The sequence below is a fragment of the Artibeus jamaicensis genome, unplaced genomic scaffold (assembly GCF_021234435.1).
Source record: "Artibeus jamaicensis isolate MK-2021 breed Jamaican fruit bat unplaced genomic scaffold, CSHL_Jam_final contig_497, whole genome shotgun sequence".
Classification (NCBI taxonomy): Eukaryota; Metazoa; Chordata; class Mammalia; order Chiroptera; family Phyllostomidae; genus Artibeus; species Artibeus jamaicensis.
This window is the reverse complement of record NW_026521863.1, coordinates 247,343-266,486: the sequence shown is the minus strand read 5'-3', so window position 1 is coordinate 266,486 and position 19,144 is coordinate 247,343. Positions and strand designations below refer to the sequence as shown.

The 19,144-nt window shown below is 59.3% G+C and overlaps 1 protein-coding gene across 1 annotated transcript; it reads right to left on the bottom strand.

Annotated features, from left to right (window-relative positions):
• Window positions 1-563: 563 nt before the first annotated feature.
• On the bottom strand, window positions 564-8,818 carry DLL1 (delta like canonical Notch ligand 1). Its single transcript, XM_037126165.2, has 11 exons — window positions 7,884-8,818; window positions 7,464-7,760; window positions 6,858-6,918; window positions 6,374-6,631; window positions 4,583-4,643; window positions 4,006-4,136; window positions 3,725-3,894; window positions 3,398-3,614; window positions 1,609-2,410; window positions 1,259-1,373; window positions 564-1,169 (listed from the first exon to the last, which is right to left on the bottom strand). The coding sequence occupies exons 1-11, from the start codon at window positions 7,935-7,937 to the stop codon at window positions 1,164-1,166; spliced, it is 2,172 nt and encodes a 723-aa protein (XP_036982060.2). The 5' UTR covers window positions 7,938-8,818; the 3' UTR covers window positions 564-1,163.
• Window positions 8,819-19,144: the final 10,326 nt, after the last annotated feature.

Sequence of the window (19,144 nt, the reverse complement as noted above, 5' to 3'; positions counted from 1 at the left end):
GAATGTTGACTCTGCCACTTACAGACCCTGAGCCACCAACTCCACCCTCTGAGCCCATTCCCTGTGCTGTGACGTGGGAGGGACACACTCCCGGCACCAGCAGGACGAAGGGGGGGCCCTGGGGGCAGCTCCCATGGGCCTGGTGTGTGGGCGTCTGTGGAACCATAGAGCAATCAATGCCTCGGTGTTACCCTGGGGGGGGGGGGAGGTCTCTGCCGAGGTGATGGAAAAGCTCCTTGTGGACGCTCCGTCCAAATGAGGCTTCTCAGTTCCAGCCCTTCAAACAAGGCAGGGTCGGGGGGTGGGGGCCCCAGTGCCCAGGGCCCGCTCCAGAAGCTGTCTGAGAGGGACCGTCGCAAAGCTGCCTGACCCACACGGGAGCCAGGAACGTTGCTTTTCATCAACCCAGTGAAAGGAAGATAATCGGGGGCTGCGTCGGGTCTGTCCACGGGGGCCCGAGCACAGGCACTCAGGGGCAAGGCAGCACACCTCTGGCTGTCATTCATAATATTTATTTTGGAAAAATATTTTAAAAAGGAATTTCTTCATTAACAAAACAGTAAAAAACTCAAATAACATTTGCACAATATTCCATAAATACATTTATATACAAAAAAATATAGTCACATAGACCCGAAGTGCCTTTGTACATATTTACCAAAAATTTAAATTATAAAAAATGAACATCGCAAAATACTCAAGCTTTACAGATATCATGAAAAATATTTTTACAAGTCCAAAAAATAACACACATCTTTTTCCACCTAGAAAAGACCGCATTTTAGTATCAAAAAGGATGATAAAGGCAGTGTTTGTGATTCTAATTCAAGAAAGACTGGCTCATAAGATTCCAAAACACGCACTTGAGGCAGTGCGTGCGTCTCACGTCGTGGTTCCGCCCATTCCCTTAAATATATATCTTTAAAAGCAACTGTCCATAGTGCAATGTTGACGCCGTGGAGAGGCGGGGTGCAGTGGGCGTCCCGGGACAGCCCGAGCCCTCGCCCGCCCGCGGCGCCGCCAGCCGGCCTCCGGGAAGCGAGTCCGGCGGCCGGCGGCCGTGGAGGTCTCTTCTCCCCTCGCAGCAGCATCCGTTGGGGCACAGATCCTTGGAATTCTGTTCAGTTTAAGAGAAACGGGGGCTTTGCCTCGTCCCCCCACTTTCACACCTGCAGGGGCCAACGAGACAGGACAGGAAGTTAGCTGGACGGCACAGCCGGTCTGGTGACCGCCGCCCGCGGGGCTGGCCCCGGCCCACCTCGGTGGCGATGACGCACTCGTCCTTCTCCGATATGACGTACACCGACTGGTACTTCGTGTCTTTCGAAGTGGAGTACACCGAGTCCCGCCTCTTCCGTTCAGAAGGGTCTCCACTGAGGGGCAGCAAAAGCAGAACCACGGTGAACGCGCGCAAACGTCGAAGAAAACGACCAGGGCTCGGAGGACACAGTCCTGCCCTGCTGGGCCTGGCTCGGAGCACCCCCTGAGCTTCGGGGCGCCCTCCCCAGCTGGCCCTCCTGCCCGGCCCGGCCCCCAACACCCCCTGAGCTCCGGGACGCCCTCCCCAGCCCGCTTCCCTCAGACTCCCTCCTAACCCACAGCACGCACCCCCTGAGTGTCGGGACACCCTTCTCCCCTGCAGAGCCCTGCGGCTGGCACTTGGTGTCACGCTGGCTGTGGGAGTCCCTGGCGGCAGCGTCGTCACCCTGGAGCTCCTGCACCAGGTTCGCATCCACGCCAGGGTAGCGGGCCTTGAGGCCATTCTTGCCGTTCTTGTCGGCACCTCGGTCCCCGTGGAAGTCTACCTTCTTGTTGGTGTTCTTGATCTGTGTGGCCCCAATGACGCTGACGGAGATGTCCTTCTCGCGTTGGCAGTTGGCCAGGTTGTTCATGGTCTCCGTCTCCCCGCGGCAGGGGTCGGCGGGGGGCCGGCCCTTCTGCAGCCTCAGCCGCACGCAGACCACCCCCGCGGCGCAGCCCAGCAGCAGCACGAGGACGAGGACCACGCCCGCACAGACCGCCACCCAGGGGAACGGCCCGGGCTGGCCCTCCACATACTTCTCGGAAAAGTCCAGCAGGGGCACGCGGGGCGGCTCGGGCAGCAGGAACTGGCAGTTGGGGCCCCCATAGCCCGGGGCACACTCGCACAGGTAGCGGCGGGCCCTCTCGTGGCAGGTGGCCCCGTTGTGGCAGGGCGCCTGCTCGCACCTGCTGACCGGGGCGCTGCAGTTCCTGCCCGTGTACCCGGGCGGGCAGGTGCAGGAGAAGGAGTCCACGCCGTCCCGGCAGGTGCCCCCGTTGGCGCACGGGGAGGAGGCACAGTCGTCCACATTGTCCTCGCAGCGCCGCCCTGAGAAGCCAGCCCGGCAGCGGCACAGGTAGGCGTCGCCCAGGTCCACACACTGTGCACCTGGAACACGGGACAGCAGCAGTCGCTCGTCACCCAGCAAAGGTTCCGACGCGTTTGCTGTGTGTCCGCCACCGCGCTGCCTGCGAGATAGTCCAGGAAAGCCCAGACAGCCTGCGGCCGGAGGACACCCCTGCTCCAGGCAGGGTGAAACAGCACCCGTGTCCTCACTCCACCCCATCTACCGCCTCCCGTGCACGCGGGGCGCCCAGCCGAGGTCCACGCGCGTCATTGGCGCCGCTCCCGTCCCCTGAGCAGCCACGCCTTCCGGGCTGGCGCGCAGCACCTGGCCGCTGCCTCGTGTCCTCACAACTCGCCATGGAGGGGCCCGGTTCAGAGAGCCCGAGACAAGGGCAGGGGCGAGACAGAGAAAGAAGGGGGCCTGCCCTCATGGAGCCCACCTGCCGAGCCCCCAGCTATCTGCCTCGCTAAAAATGAGGCAGCAGTGCCTCTGTGGGTTCACGGGACGGCCACACCCTCTGTCCCGCAAGAAGGGTGAGGCTGAAATGACCCTCGTCCAGGGGAAGCTTCCCTTGACAACCCTGTCTAATGGTGAAGCTCCAGAAGCTTCCAGAAGATTCGGCCTATCTGGGGCCCTACTGTGCTCTCTGTGAGTTTGTTCAGGGGGTCCTCGCCACACATCTGCACACAGACACGCAGGACCGCTGTCAGGCTGGATGGCGGCTGGAGCACCACCGTCCGGCACTGGTGGGCTGTGTGCCCTGGAGCAAACCGGCAGCCCCTCCGCTGCTGGCTTTCCCTGTAGAACCTGAGCCAAATGAGCAGCCTGCCCTTCTTGCTCCTTCGGCATTTCCCAGACTCGAGGACAAAATCCCCACAAAGCGTTTCTGTGTTCAGGTTAAAGGACTTGATAAACTCAAGGCAGCTGGCAAAGCCACAGACCTGGGCCTGTGTTCCTGACACCCGTGTTCCTGACAAGTCATCATTGGCACCGACACGCGGCATAGCCTCCACAGGGCTGCCCCTTACCGTTCGAACAAGGCGAGGAACTGCAAGAGTCCATCTTCTTCTCGCAGTTGAAGCCGGAGAAGCCCGCGGGGCAGTGGCAGGTGTAGCCTCCCTCAGGGTTGTCGGAGCACCGGCCTCCGTTGAAGCACGGGCCGTCTGCACACGCCATGGCACTCAGCTCGCACACCCTGCCGTAGAAGCCGGGCGGGCAGGTGCAGGAGTAGCTGTTCTCCAGATCCTGCATGATGGGGAGGGTGACAAGGTGTCCAGAGTGGCTCTGAGAGACCCATGGGCTCCGGGTCCAGCCGGGGCCTGGGAGGCCGCGGAGCCCGATGTGCCCGCACTCACCGTGCAGCTGCCCCCGTTCCGGCAGGGGCTGGCGCCGCACTCATCCACCTCCGCCTCACAGGTGGCTCCCGTGTACCCGGGCCGACAGGAGCAGGTGTAGCTTCCCTGGCCCGTGTTGGTGCAGGTGGCCCCGTTCTTGCAGGGCCGGTGGTGTGTGCAGTAGTTGAGGTCTAGGAGAAGCAGGCGCAGGAAGAGGAGCGGAGGGAAGACCCGAGTCAGACTGGGGAAGCCCGTACCTCCCCCAAGGGAAGCCGGGCTTCCTGCAGGGGGCGGGGGCTTACCCTGGTTGCAGAAAAGGCCCCCCCAGCCTTCCTGACAGGTGCACTGCCAGGGCTGCTGGCAGGTGCCGTGGAGACAGCCTGGGTACCGAATGCACTGGTCGCAGTACCGGCCCTGCCAGCCCACTCTGCACCTGAGGGAGCGAACACAGGGTCAGAGGTCGCTGGCACCCCTGGGTGACGGCACAGCATTTCCCACCCACTGAATGCTGTCTCCCAGCAGCACCAACACCTCTGGCTCCCACTCAGGCCGGACAGTTGTCTCCTCAGGGCCCCGAGGGCTAGACTCCTGGGGGGCTGCCAGGCAGCAGCTCTTGAGGCTCCCCAGGTAAACTGGGATGCACCCCAAGTGTGACAGCCACAGAGCTGAACCCTGTCCTGTGCAAACCTCTGTCCGTCAGTGCTGCCACCAGTGAGCTGAGGTGGCCGACGGCCTACGACCTGGCACAGTCCCACGCACTACTCAGTGGGAACAGCCAGGAGCAGCCCCCGCCAGCGCGTGGTCACCCACAGATGCTTCCCAGACACGCCCGCTGGGAGAGGACACTGAGAAGCAGGAAAGTGACTTCTGCAGACTTACTTGCACTCCCCGGGCTTCTCACAATACCCATGCTGCTCGTCGCATCCGGGCAAGCAGATTGCTGCGGCAAAGAGAAAGCTCGGGGTCAAGCCCGGGGCCTCCCCGCAACCGGCCCGGCTCCCTCCGAGCCCAGCTGAGCTAATCTCTGTCCTGCCTAGTAACTGTGGACTTTACTCAGTCAGGGCGAGCATTCTTCTTAACACAGACGCTCCGGGACAAAAGACCGCGGAAGCCCCCACCCCCACCCCATCCCCTTTTCTTCTGAGAGAGGGTCAGAAGTCCTTCCCCCTCCTCCTCCCCCACTTCCCAATTCTATGCACAAAGCTCCACCTCTTAATACCCAGAAAGTGTGTGTGCAGATAAGGGTGGACAGCTGGTCTGCACAGCACCAGGGCAAGACAGCTGCTCTATTGTCTGCTCTCTCCCAGCAGCTGCCCCGTGCAACAATACGGGCCCCTCACCCCGGCCCCCACCCCGCACACACCCCGGCGTGTACACACCACACACACACATGCACGCGCGCCCTTTCCGCCAATGGGCACGGGCGTGCGTCCCTGCGCCTATCCCCGCGGAGATCTAATGGACGGCACGCGCGCACTGGGGGCGGGGAGAGACTCCAGTGTTTGAATAAGAAGAAAAAAGTTTGAGTTCACCGGCTGCCCGGCCACCCCACCGTGCAGAGGAGCGGGGTGAGGGTGGAGGGCAGGCGCAGCAGGCCTGGCCCCAGGGGCCTGGCCGGGGCTGGGCTGGCCGGCTTCCCGCCTGGTTATAAAACTCATTAACAAGCCGCTCCACAAGTTTTTAAGACAACAGAGCCGACCAGCCGAGGTACAGCTCCAAGTGCTCACTGAGCTAGTGCGAGGCTGGGTGTGAGGAGCCCCTCTCATCCCAGGCACAGACCCCCACAGACCCCCGGGCCCCCCAAAAGAGGGCACCTCCAGGGAGCGGCGGTGGTCCGGGCCAGAGAAGTGCGGTGGGCACTGGGGAGATCCAGGACCCACCCCGACTGCAGGGACATCTGGGCCCTGGGCGTGCGGACGGCAGTGGAGACCTGGCAGGCTGGGGAGAGGCCAGCTGGGGTCCAGCTGACTGGGCACGGGAGCCAACGAGGTCCTCAGCAGCCCCCACTGCCCTGCTCTGGTTCTCTGCTACCACAGAGCAGCTGCCTGTGTGTCAGCTGCCAGGGCAGCACTGGATGGCAGGCAGGGGGCCTAGGTCACTCGTGAAGGTGCTTCTCTTGCACACGAGGTGCTGTGGGCCCACCCCCACGCACACCCAGGCTGCACAGACTCCCTCCGTGTCCCCAGACCCCATGAGTGACAACATCCTGAAGTGTGTGCCCATCACACAGGGCGTCTGCAACAAGGGGGCTCTGGGAAGAGGCCAAGGCCACCAACTCCAGAGAGAGAACTCAGCACTTCCAGTGACATGCTGCCCCAGCAGAGAACTTGGTGTAATGCAGCCCCACACACAAACGCTGCCCTCTGTTCCTCCCTTCCTTCCTCCCCTCCCTCTCCCTCGCTGACTTCCTGACCCTGGCCCTGTCTCCAAAATCCGCCGTGATTAAGAAGGGCAGCTTCCCATAGCGGAAGTTAGAATGTCTGAGTTGCCCCAACGCCTCCACTGGCTGACTGAAGTCTTGGCAAGTCTCTGTGGCTCCCCAGCCTCGGTTTCCCCTCCAGAACGCCTCTCTAGTGCTAACAGCCTGGGGCCCAGATCACAGAATGCTCCCCGCCCCCCCACAACCCATCCACTGAGGGGGAAAGAGGCTTCCTGCCTGCCGGAACACACCTTCTGTGCAGTACTGGCCTTTCCAGCCCGGGTTACAGGCTTTTTCCCCTCTCTCCCCGCAGGTGAAGTGGCCGAAGGCATCGTCCCGGGGGCGGCAGAAGACGGAGCAGCCCTCCCCGTAGTAGTGCTCGTCACACACAAAGCGGTAGGAGTACTTGAGGTCCGTGCGGCCGCTGCTGTGCAGGTCCTGGGACCACTGTTCACCCACCGTCAGGTGCCTCTGCGTGGCCAGGCGGCTGATGAGCCTCTCGGGGTTTTCTGTGGGCAGAGGAGGCTCCTGTGGGTTCGGACTTGGAGCCTAGAGGCGGGGGGCTGGGGGACCAGGCCCGCTGCAAGGGGAGGGGGCCACAGGCCTCTCCCTAAGCTACCGGAGCCACAGGCAGAGTGAGGATGCAGGCGCTGGCGACGGGGAAGCCAGGACTCAAGTGCTCAGTGGTACCAGGGAGGCGGATGCCTGAGTTTGGGAGCTTCTGGGGCTGTTTACCTGTTGCAAGGTCGTCGGGAGAATCTGTGTGTAGGGCTTCGATGATCAGAGAGAAGGTGCCCTGGGGACAGGGAGGAGACAAGGAAAACTGGCACCGGCTCTCAGACACTGAGCCTTGGGGACAAGTCAGGGGTGGCCTGGCGGGGAAGCCCAGCACACACAGTGTGTCCTGGGGAGGGTCTCTCTACATCTGCCGCCTGTTTTCACTTTCCTCAAGGAAATGGGAGAACTTTTTAAAGAGTGGTTTCCTGGTGTGTATTTTCAGCCTGTTAGTACAGGATATCATGTTAAAAAAAAAAAAAAAAAAAAGACTGCTCAGGAGCAGGCCAGGCTGGAGACTGTGCCCCGCACTCCAGGGGATGGGCCCACGCAGAGGGGCCCTGGGGCTGCCACGCTGCGAGGCTGACCAAGGCGACCAACCTGTCCGAGAGCAGGGGGCCTCGGACCTTCCCGCAGAACGGGCTCCTTCAGGGCCTGGGCGCTGGGCACAGTCTGGACGCGGAAACGTCCCGGTCCCCGCCTCTTTGCCTCTGCCTGCCCGGGCTGTCACCCCGCCGCCGGCCCGGCCCCCGCGCGCCCCGCCCCGCGCGCAGGTGCGGCGCTCACCGGCCAGGTGAAGCCCAACGGGAAGCGGATGGGGTTGCTGAAGGCGGGGTCCGCGCCCGCGCCCTCGGGCAGGCTGAAGGAGTCGACGCCCAGCACCGGCGTGACGGCGCTGCCGTAGGTGCAGGGCGGCTCGGGGGACACGCTGGCCTGGTAGTGCTTGAGGCAGACGCGGAAGAAGGTCCTGCAGGCGCACGGCGGGGGCCCCGCGCCCCCGCGGCAGCAGTTGCTGTTGCCCAGCAGCCCCTTCTTGTTGACGAACTCCTGCAACTTCAGCTCGAACACCCCCGAGCTCCAGACCTGCGGGGAGGACGCGGCGTGAGCGCGCGGCGGCGCGAAGTCGTCGCCGCCGGGTTCACTTTCGCTCCACAGTCTGCACCTCGCGTCCTGCCATCTGACCCCACAGGGCTCCTGACAACTCACCTGGCACAGCAGGGCCGAGACCAGGGCGAGGGCCAGGGCGCACCGGCGGCCCATGGTGCACCTCCGGACACGCTCGCTCTCCGGCGGCCCAGCGGTTCTCCTCTAGGAAAAGCAGCTGCCGGGGGATTGCGAAGGGCAGAGTGCGCTCCCAGCAGCGTGGGCAGCGAGTCCGGCTCTGCCGGGCCGGGACGACCAGGTCTCCCTTCTCCTGGGGTCCGGCCCGGCTCGGTCCAGGCCGAGGCTTCTTGGATCGCGCTCGGCGAACGAGGCAGCTGGGGATGTGCGAGGAGCAGGGCTCGCTCGGAGAGACCGCTCCTGGAGCGGCAACTTTCGGTTTCCCCCTCTTTTCTCTCAATCCACGAGTGGGTCAGGGTCGTCTGCTTCCTGGTTCTTTTCTTACGCGTCTTCTCAGGAAGAAAAGAGAGAGAGAGGGAGGGAGGGATAGAGAAAGCGTCCAGATAGTTCCCAAGGAGCTGCAGAGGCCCCTCCGAGTCCGGTTAGAGGCGCAGTCTGGAAATCCACGGGAGTGGCGATCATCCGGGAACGGCGGAGCTCGGGCCAGGCCGGGCCGGGTCACTGCGCGGCGGCGACGGGCGCTCCGGAAGCAGCCTGGGCCCCTGGTACCTCCTGTGCCGCCACAGAGATTCGCGTCGTTCTGAGGAGCTCAGCCAGTGCCATCCGAGTAAACACGCGCGGAGCCGAGGCGAGTCGTGGGAGGAGGCTCTGCGCGCCGCGGCCCGTCCTCCGCGACGATCCGCCCTGGCCGCCGGGTCCCGCGGGTGCGCGCCGAGGGTCTGGCTCTCGCCAGCGCCGCGCCCTTATATTCCGCAGGCCGCCCGCATGGCTAATGAGATGCAAATGAGCAGCCCCCCAATCTGGCGAGAGCTGTCACAAAGAAGCCACTTTTCCAAACCCTCCTCTCAATGGATCGCCAAATGGTCAGTGAGCTGTAAAATGTGCAACCCTCCTCCCCGCCCCCACCGCTCCCCGCCTCCGGCCCTCCTCTGCGCCCGCCCCCAGCCCCCCTTCCCCCTCTCGGCACAAAATGCACTCATTTACATTCCTGCAAAATGTTCCCCGCAAGAATCCCCTCCGATCCCCACACTGGTGCCGCCACCCCCGGCCTCCTCGGCTGCCTCCCCGGCCACAGGCTTTCGGAGGCCCACGGGGACTCGCGAGGCGGCGCCGCACCTCCCGCCCACCGATCGCAGCCGGACTGGTGCGCCGGACACGGCCCCGGCGACTGTCCCGGCTGCGACGCCCTCCCGCTGTCTCCTCGCGCGGCCGCGTCCCGGGGCTTCGGGGACGGGAGGCGGATGAAGTTAGAGGCCGGATTCTCGGCGGCCCGCCTTCTCCGGGGCGGCCTCTTCCGAAACAGGAGTCTCCGGGAGCGGGGGCCCGGGGCGCGGTAGGACCCGGGCAAGGGCGGCGGGCAGAGGGTGGCGAGATCGTAGCGGCAGTTTCGAGAAGTTTGGGAAGGTCTGACACCCACCCACCTCCCGGCCGAGGATGGCGGCTCTGCGTCTGGGAACTCAGAGCCCGCGCGCAGGGCGGGGCCGGGGACGAGCACGGCGCCCCCGGGGACCCGGTGTCCCCGCGGCCCCTGGGGGGGCGGGGTCCGGGTAGTGCGTTCCCCCGCCCCCCAGCCGGGAGATCCTGACGCCCGAACCCACAGCTCCTCCTCCCCCCCCCCGCACACACGCTCGCCCTTCCCAGCGCGATTCTCGTCCACCGCCACCTTTCCTGGGTCTCCGGCCCCTCTCTCCTGGCCATTCCCCCCTCGGCCTCCCTCCGCTTAGTAAGAAGTGAGTTTGGTGTGTGTCGTTCGCGTGGCCGTCATTAAGGCAGTCTGTTATTGTGCGAGCCCGAATCAGTGGCTCTTTGTGCGCTCAGCTGTATGGTAATGCAGACCGCACCTGCTCCCCGCACAATGCGGAGAGAAAGAGCTCCCCTCCGCGCGCGCCGCGGCCTCTGCAACAATGTCCGGCACATGCTCCGAAGACCTCGCCCGCCCCCCCAGCCGCAACCTTTACACAGCCATCACCTTATTAGGTTTTTACACGTCCATCAGACACTAGAACTTTTGTTTTCATTTTTTTTTAAGGGGAATGAGTTTATTGGGAGGGCCAAGAACACACATATCACACAATGAATTCTCGAAATTGCTCTCATGCTCGCGGGCGCAAGGCAGAATCAAGGTGGGGCGTGGACTCAGACTCCGGCATCCAGCTTTGTGCTGGGCGCACTCGAGGTCTCTTTCCGTCGCTGCTCCGCCTTCATTCCACCCCCACCCCGCGGACGCACACACGCGCACACACCCCTCCACAGCTCCCTGGGCAGGAAGGTGTGAGTGTTGGAGGTGTCCCCTGGACAGCAGCACAGCCCGGCGGCAGTAGCCTCGCTGTAGGTGCTGCGGCCGCCTTCCTGGTGGTAACGGGCACCATCCTGGCAAAATGGGGCTTTCGCTGCGACAGACGTCAAGACCACAACGTAGCATAAACACCCAAACCACTGTTAACAGCAATCTGAGGATCACCTGCCGTCGTTCCACGGAAGTCCCTCCAGTTAGGCCACCGGACCCCTGGTTCTGCGACTCCCAAACACCCTGAGAGTTTCAGGATTCCCAGATACAGACCCTCCAGGTTCCCCACTGCTGCCTGAGCAGTAACGTGTGAGGCTGAGGTGAGAGAGGGAGGCTTGGACTCAGCAGAATTTCCTGCTGTTCGGTTCCGAACCAACGGAAGCTTCCCAAGCTGCCGCGCCCGGGCGCCGGCACTCCCAGCGGGCTGCGGGCGGACTGTGCGAGGACGCACTACCCTGGCGGGCCGGCCAATCCTAATTTAATCTTGCCACCTAGTGTCAGCATCCTTTTTTCATCACATCCATGTTTCCCCTGAAAGCTGGTTCCTGAGAACTCTCGTTCCCCCGCAGCCCGGGAACTGGTGCGTGCACGCGCACGCGTGGTGGGTGGGTGGGTGTTGGCGGGGAAGGGAGTGAGAGGCTTCCAGGAGCTGGAGAGACCGGCGGGAGAAAAGGATGTGGACTCCAGTGCTCTGTGCCCAAGACCAGGAGTAGGTTCAGTGGGAAACCAAGTATCAGGAACCTTTCAATTAGAAAATGGAAGTGGGAAACGGCTCGTGTGAATGCCTGTTTAGAAAACTGGAAATTAAAAGTTCCACGCGCAAGGGCTTAAACCTGGGGGGGGGGGGGAAGCATTGCCCCGGATCTTTAACAAACCCCCCTCGGCACCAAGTATTTGTTAAATTGACGTGGCACAGATTTCTCCATTACAGCGGCAAAGCGGAACTGAAAGGCGTCGTAAAATCCATCAGAATCCTGCCCAAAGCGTTCATTCTTTCCCAACTTAATTTATGCCACGCGATTCTGTATTGGGGAAATCAAGCAGAACGAGTCTTTCTTCTCCTCCCTCCTCCCCTGTTCTCCTTTCCTCCTTTCTCCTCCTCCTCCTCCTCTCTCCCACTCCACGTGGGCCCCCTCCCTTTCCAAGCCAAGCTGAGGGGGGACTGTTTAACTTCAGTGTTTCTATGGGAGCCTGTTGTAGTTTAACTCCTGCACACCAGTAGCTGAGACGAACAAAGGAGAGACTCGAGGTCCAACTATTCACCCTTTCTTTGCACTTTAATTTTCATTGATTGGGAAGACAAGGGGAGCCCTTAGGGATTCAGGCTGAAGGGGACGACAGGCCATCAGCCCCCCAGCCAGCCATCTGCTCCGAACCAAATGGCGTTTTTTCACTCCCTCGCTGCGTGTCTCTATACTCCTGCTCTCAGTGCTCTGAGCCCCCTAAAAGCAGAGGAGGCGTGAGCCACAGTATGTTCAATGGACGTTCTCCTCCTTGGCCCTCGCAGCCACATGCCCCTCCCCACACACCATAAATCCTCACCTTGCTCATTAGGAAGAAGCAGGAAACTTTCTTTTAAATACTTTTTGATGTCTCAGCAAATTCGCTGTACAAAGTGAGGCTCATTAGGGCTGAGAGGGCCCTACATCAGACGCAGGAGTGGAGGGGCACGGACCGCCTGGCACTCAGAGCAGGGGACCTGGATGGCCCCAGCAGCCAAGGCAGAACCGAGCGCGGCAGCCACTGTGGAACTCTCTGTTGCTGGAGCCCCCGATTACCTCGCCAGCCACCCTATCAGGCCCCTTAACCAAATTAAATGTGCCCGTGCTCAGCAGTGAGTGTGACCGACTCACACAGTCACTCAGGCTTGTGTCAAACCGGCTTTCACCCGAAGAAGCCTGGTCCTTTTCTCAAGGCAGGGGCGGGGGCGGGTTGTTGGATGGGGGCTCTGGGCAGACTGCAATCAACAATGCCCAGAATCCGCTCCAGACTCCAAGCCAGCCATAGGTTCCGTTTTCTGTGTAAACAAGTCTGGAGACTTGAGTGGGGTTTGTGTTTTTATAGACCAACCGAACACTGTATACCCAACAGAGAGGTTCTCTTATTCCCAAGAAGAATTAGGGTCCTTGTTCGGAACAACAAAATAAAAAACTTCCAGGAAGCAAATCTGGTGTTGACCCAACATGCCAGCTTACTTAAAAAAGGAGGAGGAGGAGAAGGAGGGAGCCCCTGAAGCGTGGCTGGTAATTAGCATGGGCACCGCATCTCCCACCAGCTCACCCTCTGCCCGCAGCCCCGGCGGCTGGAGCGGCGGGGCCTCCACCTGCGCACTCTGACCACAGGAAGGCAGGGCGCTCCTGCAGATGTGCGGGGGTGAACCCTTCCCCTGTGCCCTGCAGGGAGCAGGGATACCTCCTCCGTCTTCTCCAGGCTGTGTGGAGGAGCCAGTCCCCCAGACGCGGGCACATGGACTAGACACGCGGCCGGAGCGTGGACGCGGTTAGGTGTGCACTGGGTTCGTGTCTGAGTCTCGTGGCCGACGATGCCCGCTCACCTCAGCCAGCGAGGCTCCCCGCTGCGCCACGCAACACCTGACTGTTGAGTCGGGGACACTGACCTCTTTTCCTTGAGATTGTCAAGTATGGGGGGGGGGGGAACAACTGCCTTCCGGTGTGAATGAATCAAAATTACACCTTTTGTGGCCCTACTGGCAAAAATGTGTCGTTTTTTGGTGTGGTGCAGAATTTCAATAGTTTGAGTACCGCCAGGCGAAAAAGGTTGAAAATCGCTGACCTAAGTAAGCCATTCATTCACACGCAACCGGAGAGAGATGGGGGGGGGGCAGGTGTCGTTCGTCTTTGGCTGAGGCTTCCCTCTCGCGGGAGGGTCCGCCACGCAGCGCGGGAGGGGGTCAGCTCTCTCTGCCCTCCTGGCGGAAGATCCCGGACAGAGGTCTGGCCCCGCAGACGCCCAAGACAGCGACCCCGGCCCGCAGGTCTGTGCGGGGTTGGGGGAGGGATGGCAGGACCGAAACCCCGGCGAGCACAGTGGTCCCTGACGCCTTCTCCAGGGCCTTTCCCCTCTAACCGCTGGCCGCGCCGCTGGAGACCCCGCGAATGAGGCGGTGGCTCTGGCTTCCCTGCGGGGGAGGGTCACGGCGTGTTTCATAATCTCTCACTTTTCCCAGGGATCAGCCGCGGTTGCGAGAGGAAGGAAGGAATGCCCCAACCCCACGTGGTTTGCTTCGCTGTTTAGGGCGCGGGGCATCGGAGGCGGCCACCTTGGCGCTGCGCGGAGGCGGAGGCCGCGGAGGAGGCCGCAGGACTGCAGGTCCTTGCAAAGGCATGCGCGGATTTGCATGAGAAAGAGCGGGTCGCGTGGCTCTGGCGCTGCGGGGACGGAGGGCCGCTCGGCCCCTCCTCCCGCGCCCCCACCGCTCCCAGCGCCACCTCTCCAGCACCCACTCAGCCTGTGTCCTTCCCTCCCCGGGCCACGGCCCCCACCCCCCGCCATCTCCTCCGCTGCGGCTGCCTCTCCCCGAAACCGCGGATCATCTGCTCGGGGCCGCGCGCCCATCTCCATGACAAAGCACGTGTTTACCTGGCCCCGGCCCCGGCGGGCGCGCCTTTGTCCGGGATCAGATGACCAAGCAGCTGCTCCGCCGCGCGCTCCCCACCCCACCCCCCAGCGGCCCCTGGGACTTTTCCGAGGCAGAACGCGCCGGGCCGGCGGGGGCCTTTAGGTGGAGGCTGCGGTGCCCCCGGACCGTGGACTGCAGCGCTGCGGAGGGCTTCCTGGAGGCGGTGGCAGCGCCGGGCCTGAGGTTTCCCTCGGAGGGGCGCCTGTGCTGGGCTAGGGAGGGGCCCGTCCCCGGTGACTTGAGGGCCCGGCTGCGCGCACTATCCGCGTGGTCTGAGAGTGCGCGTCGGGACCTTTGTGCACTCCGCAAGGATGCGACCCGAGGCCCCAGACCCCGACTTCGGGACGCACTGCGGGTCACCTGCCTCAGTGCTTAGACCTGGAAATCGTAGACCTGTGACTTTGTAAGACAGTGGAGGAAGGAGAAAAAGGGCGTCGAAGGGCGAGGCGCAGCCGGCCTTCCCTGAGGCCTGGCTCTATGAGACGCGCCCCACTCGAGAGGTCGCGGGCACCTGTCGCGGGGTCCCCGGGCGGCCCGTCAATCAGCAGGCCCGGCGCCCCGGGCTCTGAAACGCAGTCGCCCCGGAGACGGCGCGCCCCCATTCCTAACCCCGAGTGCGTCGCTCGGATCCGCCCTCCCCGCGGAGTGTCCCCTCTGGACCCCAGGAGCCAGGGGCGAGGCGGAGCTTCCGACCACGCTGTCCTCCCCTGGCCTCCCCCTCCCCTGCTCTGTGAGCATCTGCCCGGGGAGAACAGATGTGGGCACCTGCGGTGACGGGCCGCATATGCTCCGTCCTATTCACAGGCATTCAGACGCGGCCACAATGAGCGGCCTTTGTCCGCGGCCACTAAATATATTAATCTGCGCTCCCCAGAGCACCGGGCTGTTTAATTTTTCACTAGCAATAACATCTGATCTAATCCTTAAATCGGCTCCCAAAAGCCTGCCCTCCCGCCCTTCTCTTTCTCTCTCCCTCCCCACCCCCTCTCCCGAAAAACGTGTGAAGCTATTCAACCGTCCACCTGTTGCCGGCTGAACTGGGCGTGGGTTCCTGCCACGTCTGATGTTGCTGGGGGCCGGGTGGGGGCGGGGGCGACTGTGTGAGGGACGCTGTTGGGCCACAGGGACAGCGCCTGGGCATGTTGATCGGCAAAATACGCACAAAGTGCCAGAGTGTGGCTCCCCAAATGTTGTGCAAACAAAAAACGATAATTATTAAACAGCTTCCAAAGCAACCAGCAGACTCATCCGCTCTGTGTAAGCGCCATTAAAAATGTACACAAAGTTCCCATTTATCTTTGTGTTTATTAAACTCTGGAGGTTTTTACAAACACCGGTCAATAGGCCACACAGCAAAAAGGTAACATAAATCTCAGATGTAAGGCTAAGATTTTTTCAGCAATTTTGTTGCTTGACTCCTTTATCTTAGCGCCCGTATTCTGTTTTGATTTGTTTTCAGCCACAATGAGTCCTTTAGTGCCATTGTGGGCGTCACAATGCAGGCTGTGAATGAAGACAGGGGCAGTTTAAACAAGCCATGCTCTTTCTTTCCTCTGCGTCCATTGTAATATGAATGGGCCTTCTGCATTTGCTGCTAGGAGACCGGCTTTGCAAAGCCCTGCTCCAGTAAATGGGCTGGAGAGAAAGGGACCCCAATAAACAGCCTCAGTATTGGAGAAAAAAAGAGGGGACATATTTAGTTGGGCAAGTGTTTTCCACCTTCTGATCCACACAGTTTCTCAGTCTCAAAATGCAGAACCTACTTTCTGGCGCTGCATTCCTGGCCGTCCACAGCCTCCTTCTCGGTATTTTAAGTCTTACCTCTCCCTTCTACGCGCCCCCCAGGGGACCTAGAGTGGAGACACCACTGGCTCACCATCAAGATGTGTTTTCCAAATGCTATTATCTTTTAGAAAAATGGGAACAGGTTGGGGGGCTCTTTCTTAGTCCTCACCACTGATAACTAATTGTGATGTCCTTTCAAAATGGACACATTGGGCTGTAGCTAGGTAAACAAACAGGGCCATGGCTGGTGAGTCTGGGTTTTTTAGGAACAATCTCAAACCATCGTTAGTCTCTGTGGCCCTTGGAACCACTCCTATTACCAGGAGTAGGTTAATGAAGGCAAGAAGTGCAGCTGTCTTCAGGTTCTTAAGGGCCCTGCAAAAGTGCTTCTCGGTAGCTAGAACTGAGTCCCAGGCCTCAGTCCAGCAAGTGGGAAAGCCTGGATTGGCTCATGGCGCTGCCCGGTCACAGCTGGGGCTGGAGCCGGACCCAGCTGCCCGCAGGGCACCTCAGTGAGGAGGCCACCTTGTGCACTCGTTTGACCATTCATCTGCTCTCCGGCTGGTCACCCCGGCTGGGAGTCCAACAAGAAATTAGAGCCCCTTTTGTGACAGCAGCATCAGCTCAGACAGGGCCTGCCCGAGGACACGCGGAAATGGCGTTCACCCCACTCGCAAGCAACGCCTGTGAGGCCTTCACTACTCCCGCCCACAGAACCTAGTGACAGCAGGCGGGACCCTGACCGCCGGGACCCCTCCAAAGCCAGGCCCGCTGTCCAGGAAGATCCGGTGCTGAAAACCCGAAGTCTGGCCTCCAACTCTGGATGCAGGAGTCAGATCTGAGCCTGGCCTCCCGCCTCCGGCCTCCTGGCCAGTCCACCGGCAAGCAGAGCCTTCACCTTTCACGACACCGGCCTCTGTGCGCAGCAGCCTTGCTGGGTCAGTTTCAGCCACTGTGTTAGTCACACAGTGAGGAGAGGAGGTCCCCCGTCTTTGATTTTGGGAAAGAGTTTGCTTAGGATTAATGTGCCTTTTCTCAAACGCTCGAGAGAATTCACCGGTGAGTCCAACTGTGTCTGGAGTTTTCTTTCTTGAAAACTGTTTGCTTGCAAATTTGATATAATAAATACATAAAGGGTTACTCAGATTTTTAAACTTATTCTTTGGTCCAGTTTGGTCATTTGGCCAAGGAATGTCTTCATCTCAAGTTGGTCAAATAGTCCCCTTGTAACCCTTACGGTAAGTAAAAGCATGATACCAGTTTCCGGGGTCAGTGTGGGTGGTCGGCATCCCCTGCATTTTCACTATGGTCACTGTAGCTGCGGGTTTACCCGTCATTTCCCTTCTTTTAAGACTCTCCGTCACTTCCCACTGCCTACTGTCTGAAAATACTAGAACCACACACTGTGTCTAGTTTTCTGGTTGTTTGTTTGATTTTTTTTAAGACTTTATTTATTTATTTTTAGAGAAGGGAAGGGAGAGACACAGAGAGGGAGAGAAACATCAGTGCGTGGTTTCCCCTCGTGCCCCACCCCCCCACTTCCACACTGGGGACCTAGCCCACAACCCAGGCATGTGCCCTGATTGAGAATCAAACCTGTGACCCTTTGCTTCGCAGGCCGGCGCTCAATCCACTGAGCCACACCAGCCAGGGCTCTGGTTGTTAAAGTGGAAGAACAAGTTCTGTAGTAATTATGTCCTCATGGATGGAAGCTGCAAGTAACAGAAAACCCTAATTGAATACTCTTAACTATAAAGAAATTAAGTTGGGCATTCAAGTACAATAATGAAGAGACATCATCTCCTAGAATTCGTGGAATGAGGAGGTAGGGTGGTCTTGGCCTCCCCTGGTTCCTGCACACCCTCAGAGCCCAGCGTGTCCTCCGGGAGCGTGCTCTGCCCTCTTCGGTGGCCTCTGGGTTCAGACCTTGCTCACTCACACTCACAATGCCTGCAGGGCCCGGAAGCCACAGGCAGACACCGGACGACGTGCCAGGGAAGAGAGACGTGTCCTTTCACAGGATGCTCTTCATCAACAGTAAAACCCTTCAGGCATATTTAGTTTGGGTCAATGATGTATAAGTCAGTATGGTTTTTTTTTTATCATTGTGGCTTTTTTTCCCATTTTTTGGATGGTGAACTGTTACACTGTATTTAAATAAAACCTAAATAATGGTTTTTGTATTCAAAGAACTTCAGCATTCAAATAAAATTACTTTTTATTTCCAAATGAACCCTGAAGGCTACTTGTCACCTAGAGAACCAGTACTGCGTTCCTCCCTTTCCCCAGTTCGCTCCATTCTCCAAATCTCTTTTCTATGTCTCTCCAGTATTTTACTGTCCCCGAGTTCCCAGCTTCTCCCTAATTTTGACCTACAATTTTCTTTTTTTCCCCCTTTCCTATGTCCCCTATTTTCCTTTTTATATAAATTCTCCATTCTGTCTGCAGACTCTCCCCTCCAGCTGGTCAAGCTGTTGTGTGTAACAGGCACAGCAAAGTGCCTTGGTGTAAGATGTGAACAGTCACACAGTTTTTTCTCTCCTTTTACACTAATCTTTACATACAACTTTTAGTCTCCCAGGAAAGAGATCTGTAAGTAATCTTTAGCTTTCCCCTTCCTTCACTGTAGTGTATTGTAGCCATTAAAAATAACTTAAAAGTCTTTGAAATTTCAATGGATTTAAGTTTCAGCAACAATTGTTCCACTTAAAACACTTGTACTAGTTACTCAAGCAGTTTTTAAAACTTAAATTTGAAACCTTTTATCAGAGTAACTTACAGATTTTAAAACTCAAATGGAATTTCTAGATTTATAAGGAGAAACAGCAGTTTCCCAGACCACACATTCCCACTGCCAATTCCTTCCCTTCCCTTTAACTCTTGTTTCTGATGTGGTGTCTTTCTTCCTCAGTCGTGTGTGTTTTCTGTGGACTTCCTAACCTAGAAGGTGCGGATTTAACTCTCCACTTCCCCGCCCCCCGCCCCATTTTCCTAGATACTGTGGGAGTCAAAGGAAAATGACTTTTCTCCCACCTAAGTTCTTCTAGTTGGGCTAATAGCCTAATCAACATGAGACAGGTTAGCAGAAAAAAAGTGTCCAAAATTTATCATGGATGACATGAGGGAGTACCCTAAGAATACACTTCTTAGGATGAATACCCCCTTAGGATGAGACCGGAGGATGCATTTAGTTTGGACAGAGGAGGAGGCAGGGATCTGGAATTTCAGAGGAATGCAGGTGATTCACGGGTAGAGGAGGAAGAGCAAGCGTGCCATACACAAATCCTTTCGGGGTCACCAGAAACAATGGCGAACGGAGGGCAGTTAGAGCAGCACACTTTGCTAGCTTCCTCCTTGTTGGCCACATGTTGATTTTTAAAGAATTTATTTATATATTTTTAGAGAGGGGGGAGGGAAGGAGAGAGGGAGAGAAACGTGTGTGGTTGTCTCTCATGTGCCCCCCACTGGGGACCC

What these genes read in the sequence shown, in the direction of transcription:
- DLL1 (XM_037126165.2), bottom strand. Translation starts at nt 7,937, where the DNA reads ATGGGCCGCCGGTGCGCCCTGGCCCTCGCCCTGGTCTCGGCCCTGCTG. An exon ending in TCTCGGCCCTGCTGTGCCAG is followed by an intron (nt 7,761 to 7,883) that starts GTGAGTTGTCAG and finishes TCCTCCCCGCAG; the next exon opens with GTCTGGAGCTCGGGGGTGTT. An exon ending in GGGCCTTTTCTGCAACCAGG is followed by an intron (nt 3,895 to 4,005) that starts GTAAGCCCCCGC and finishes TGCTTCTCCTAG; the next exon opens with ACCTCAACTACTGCACACAC.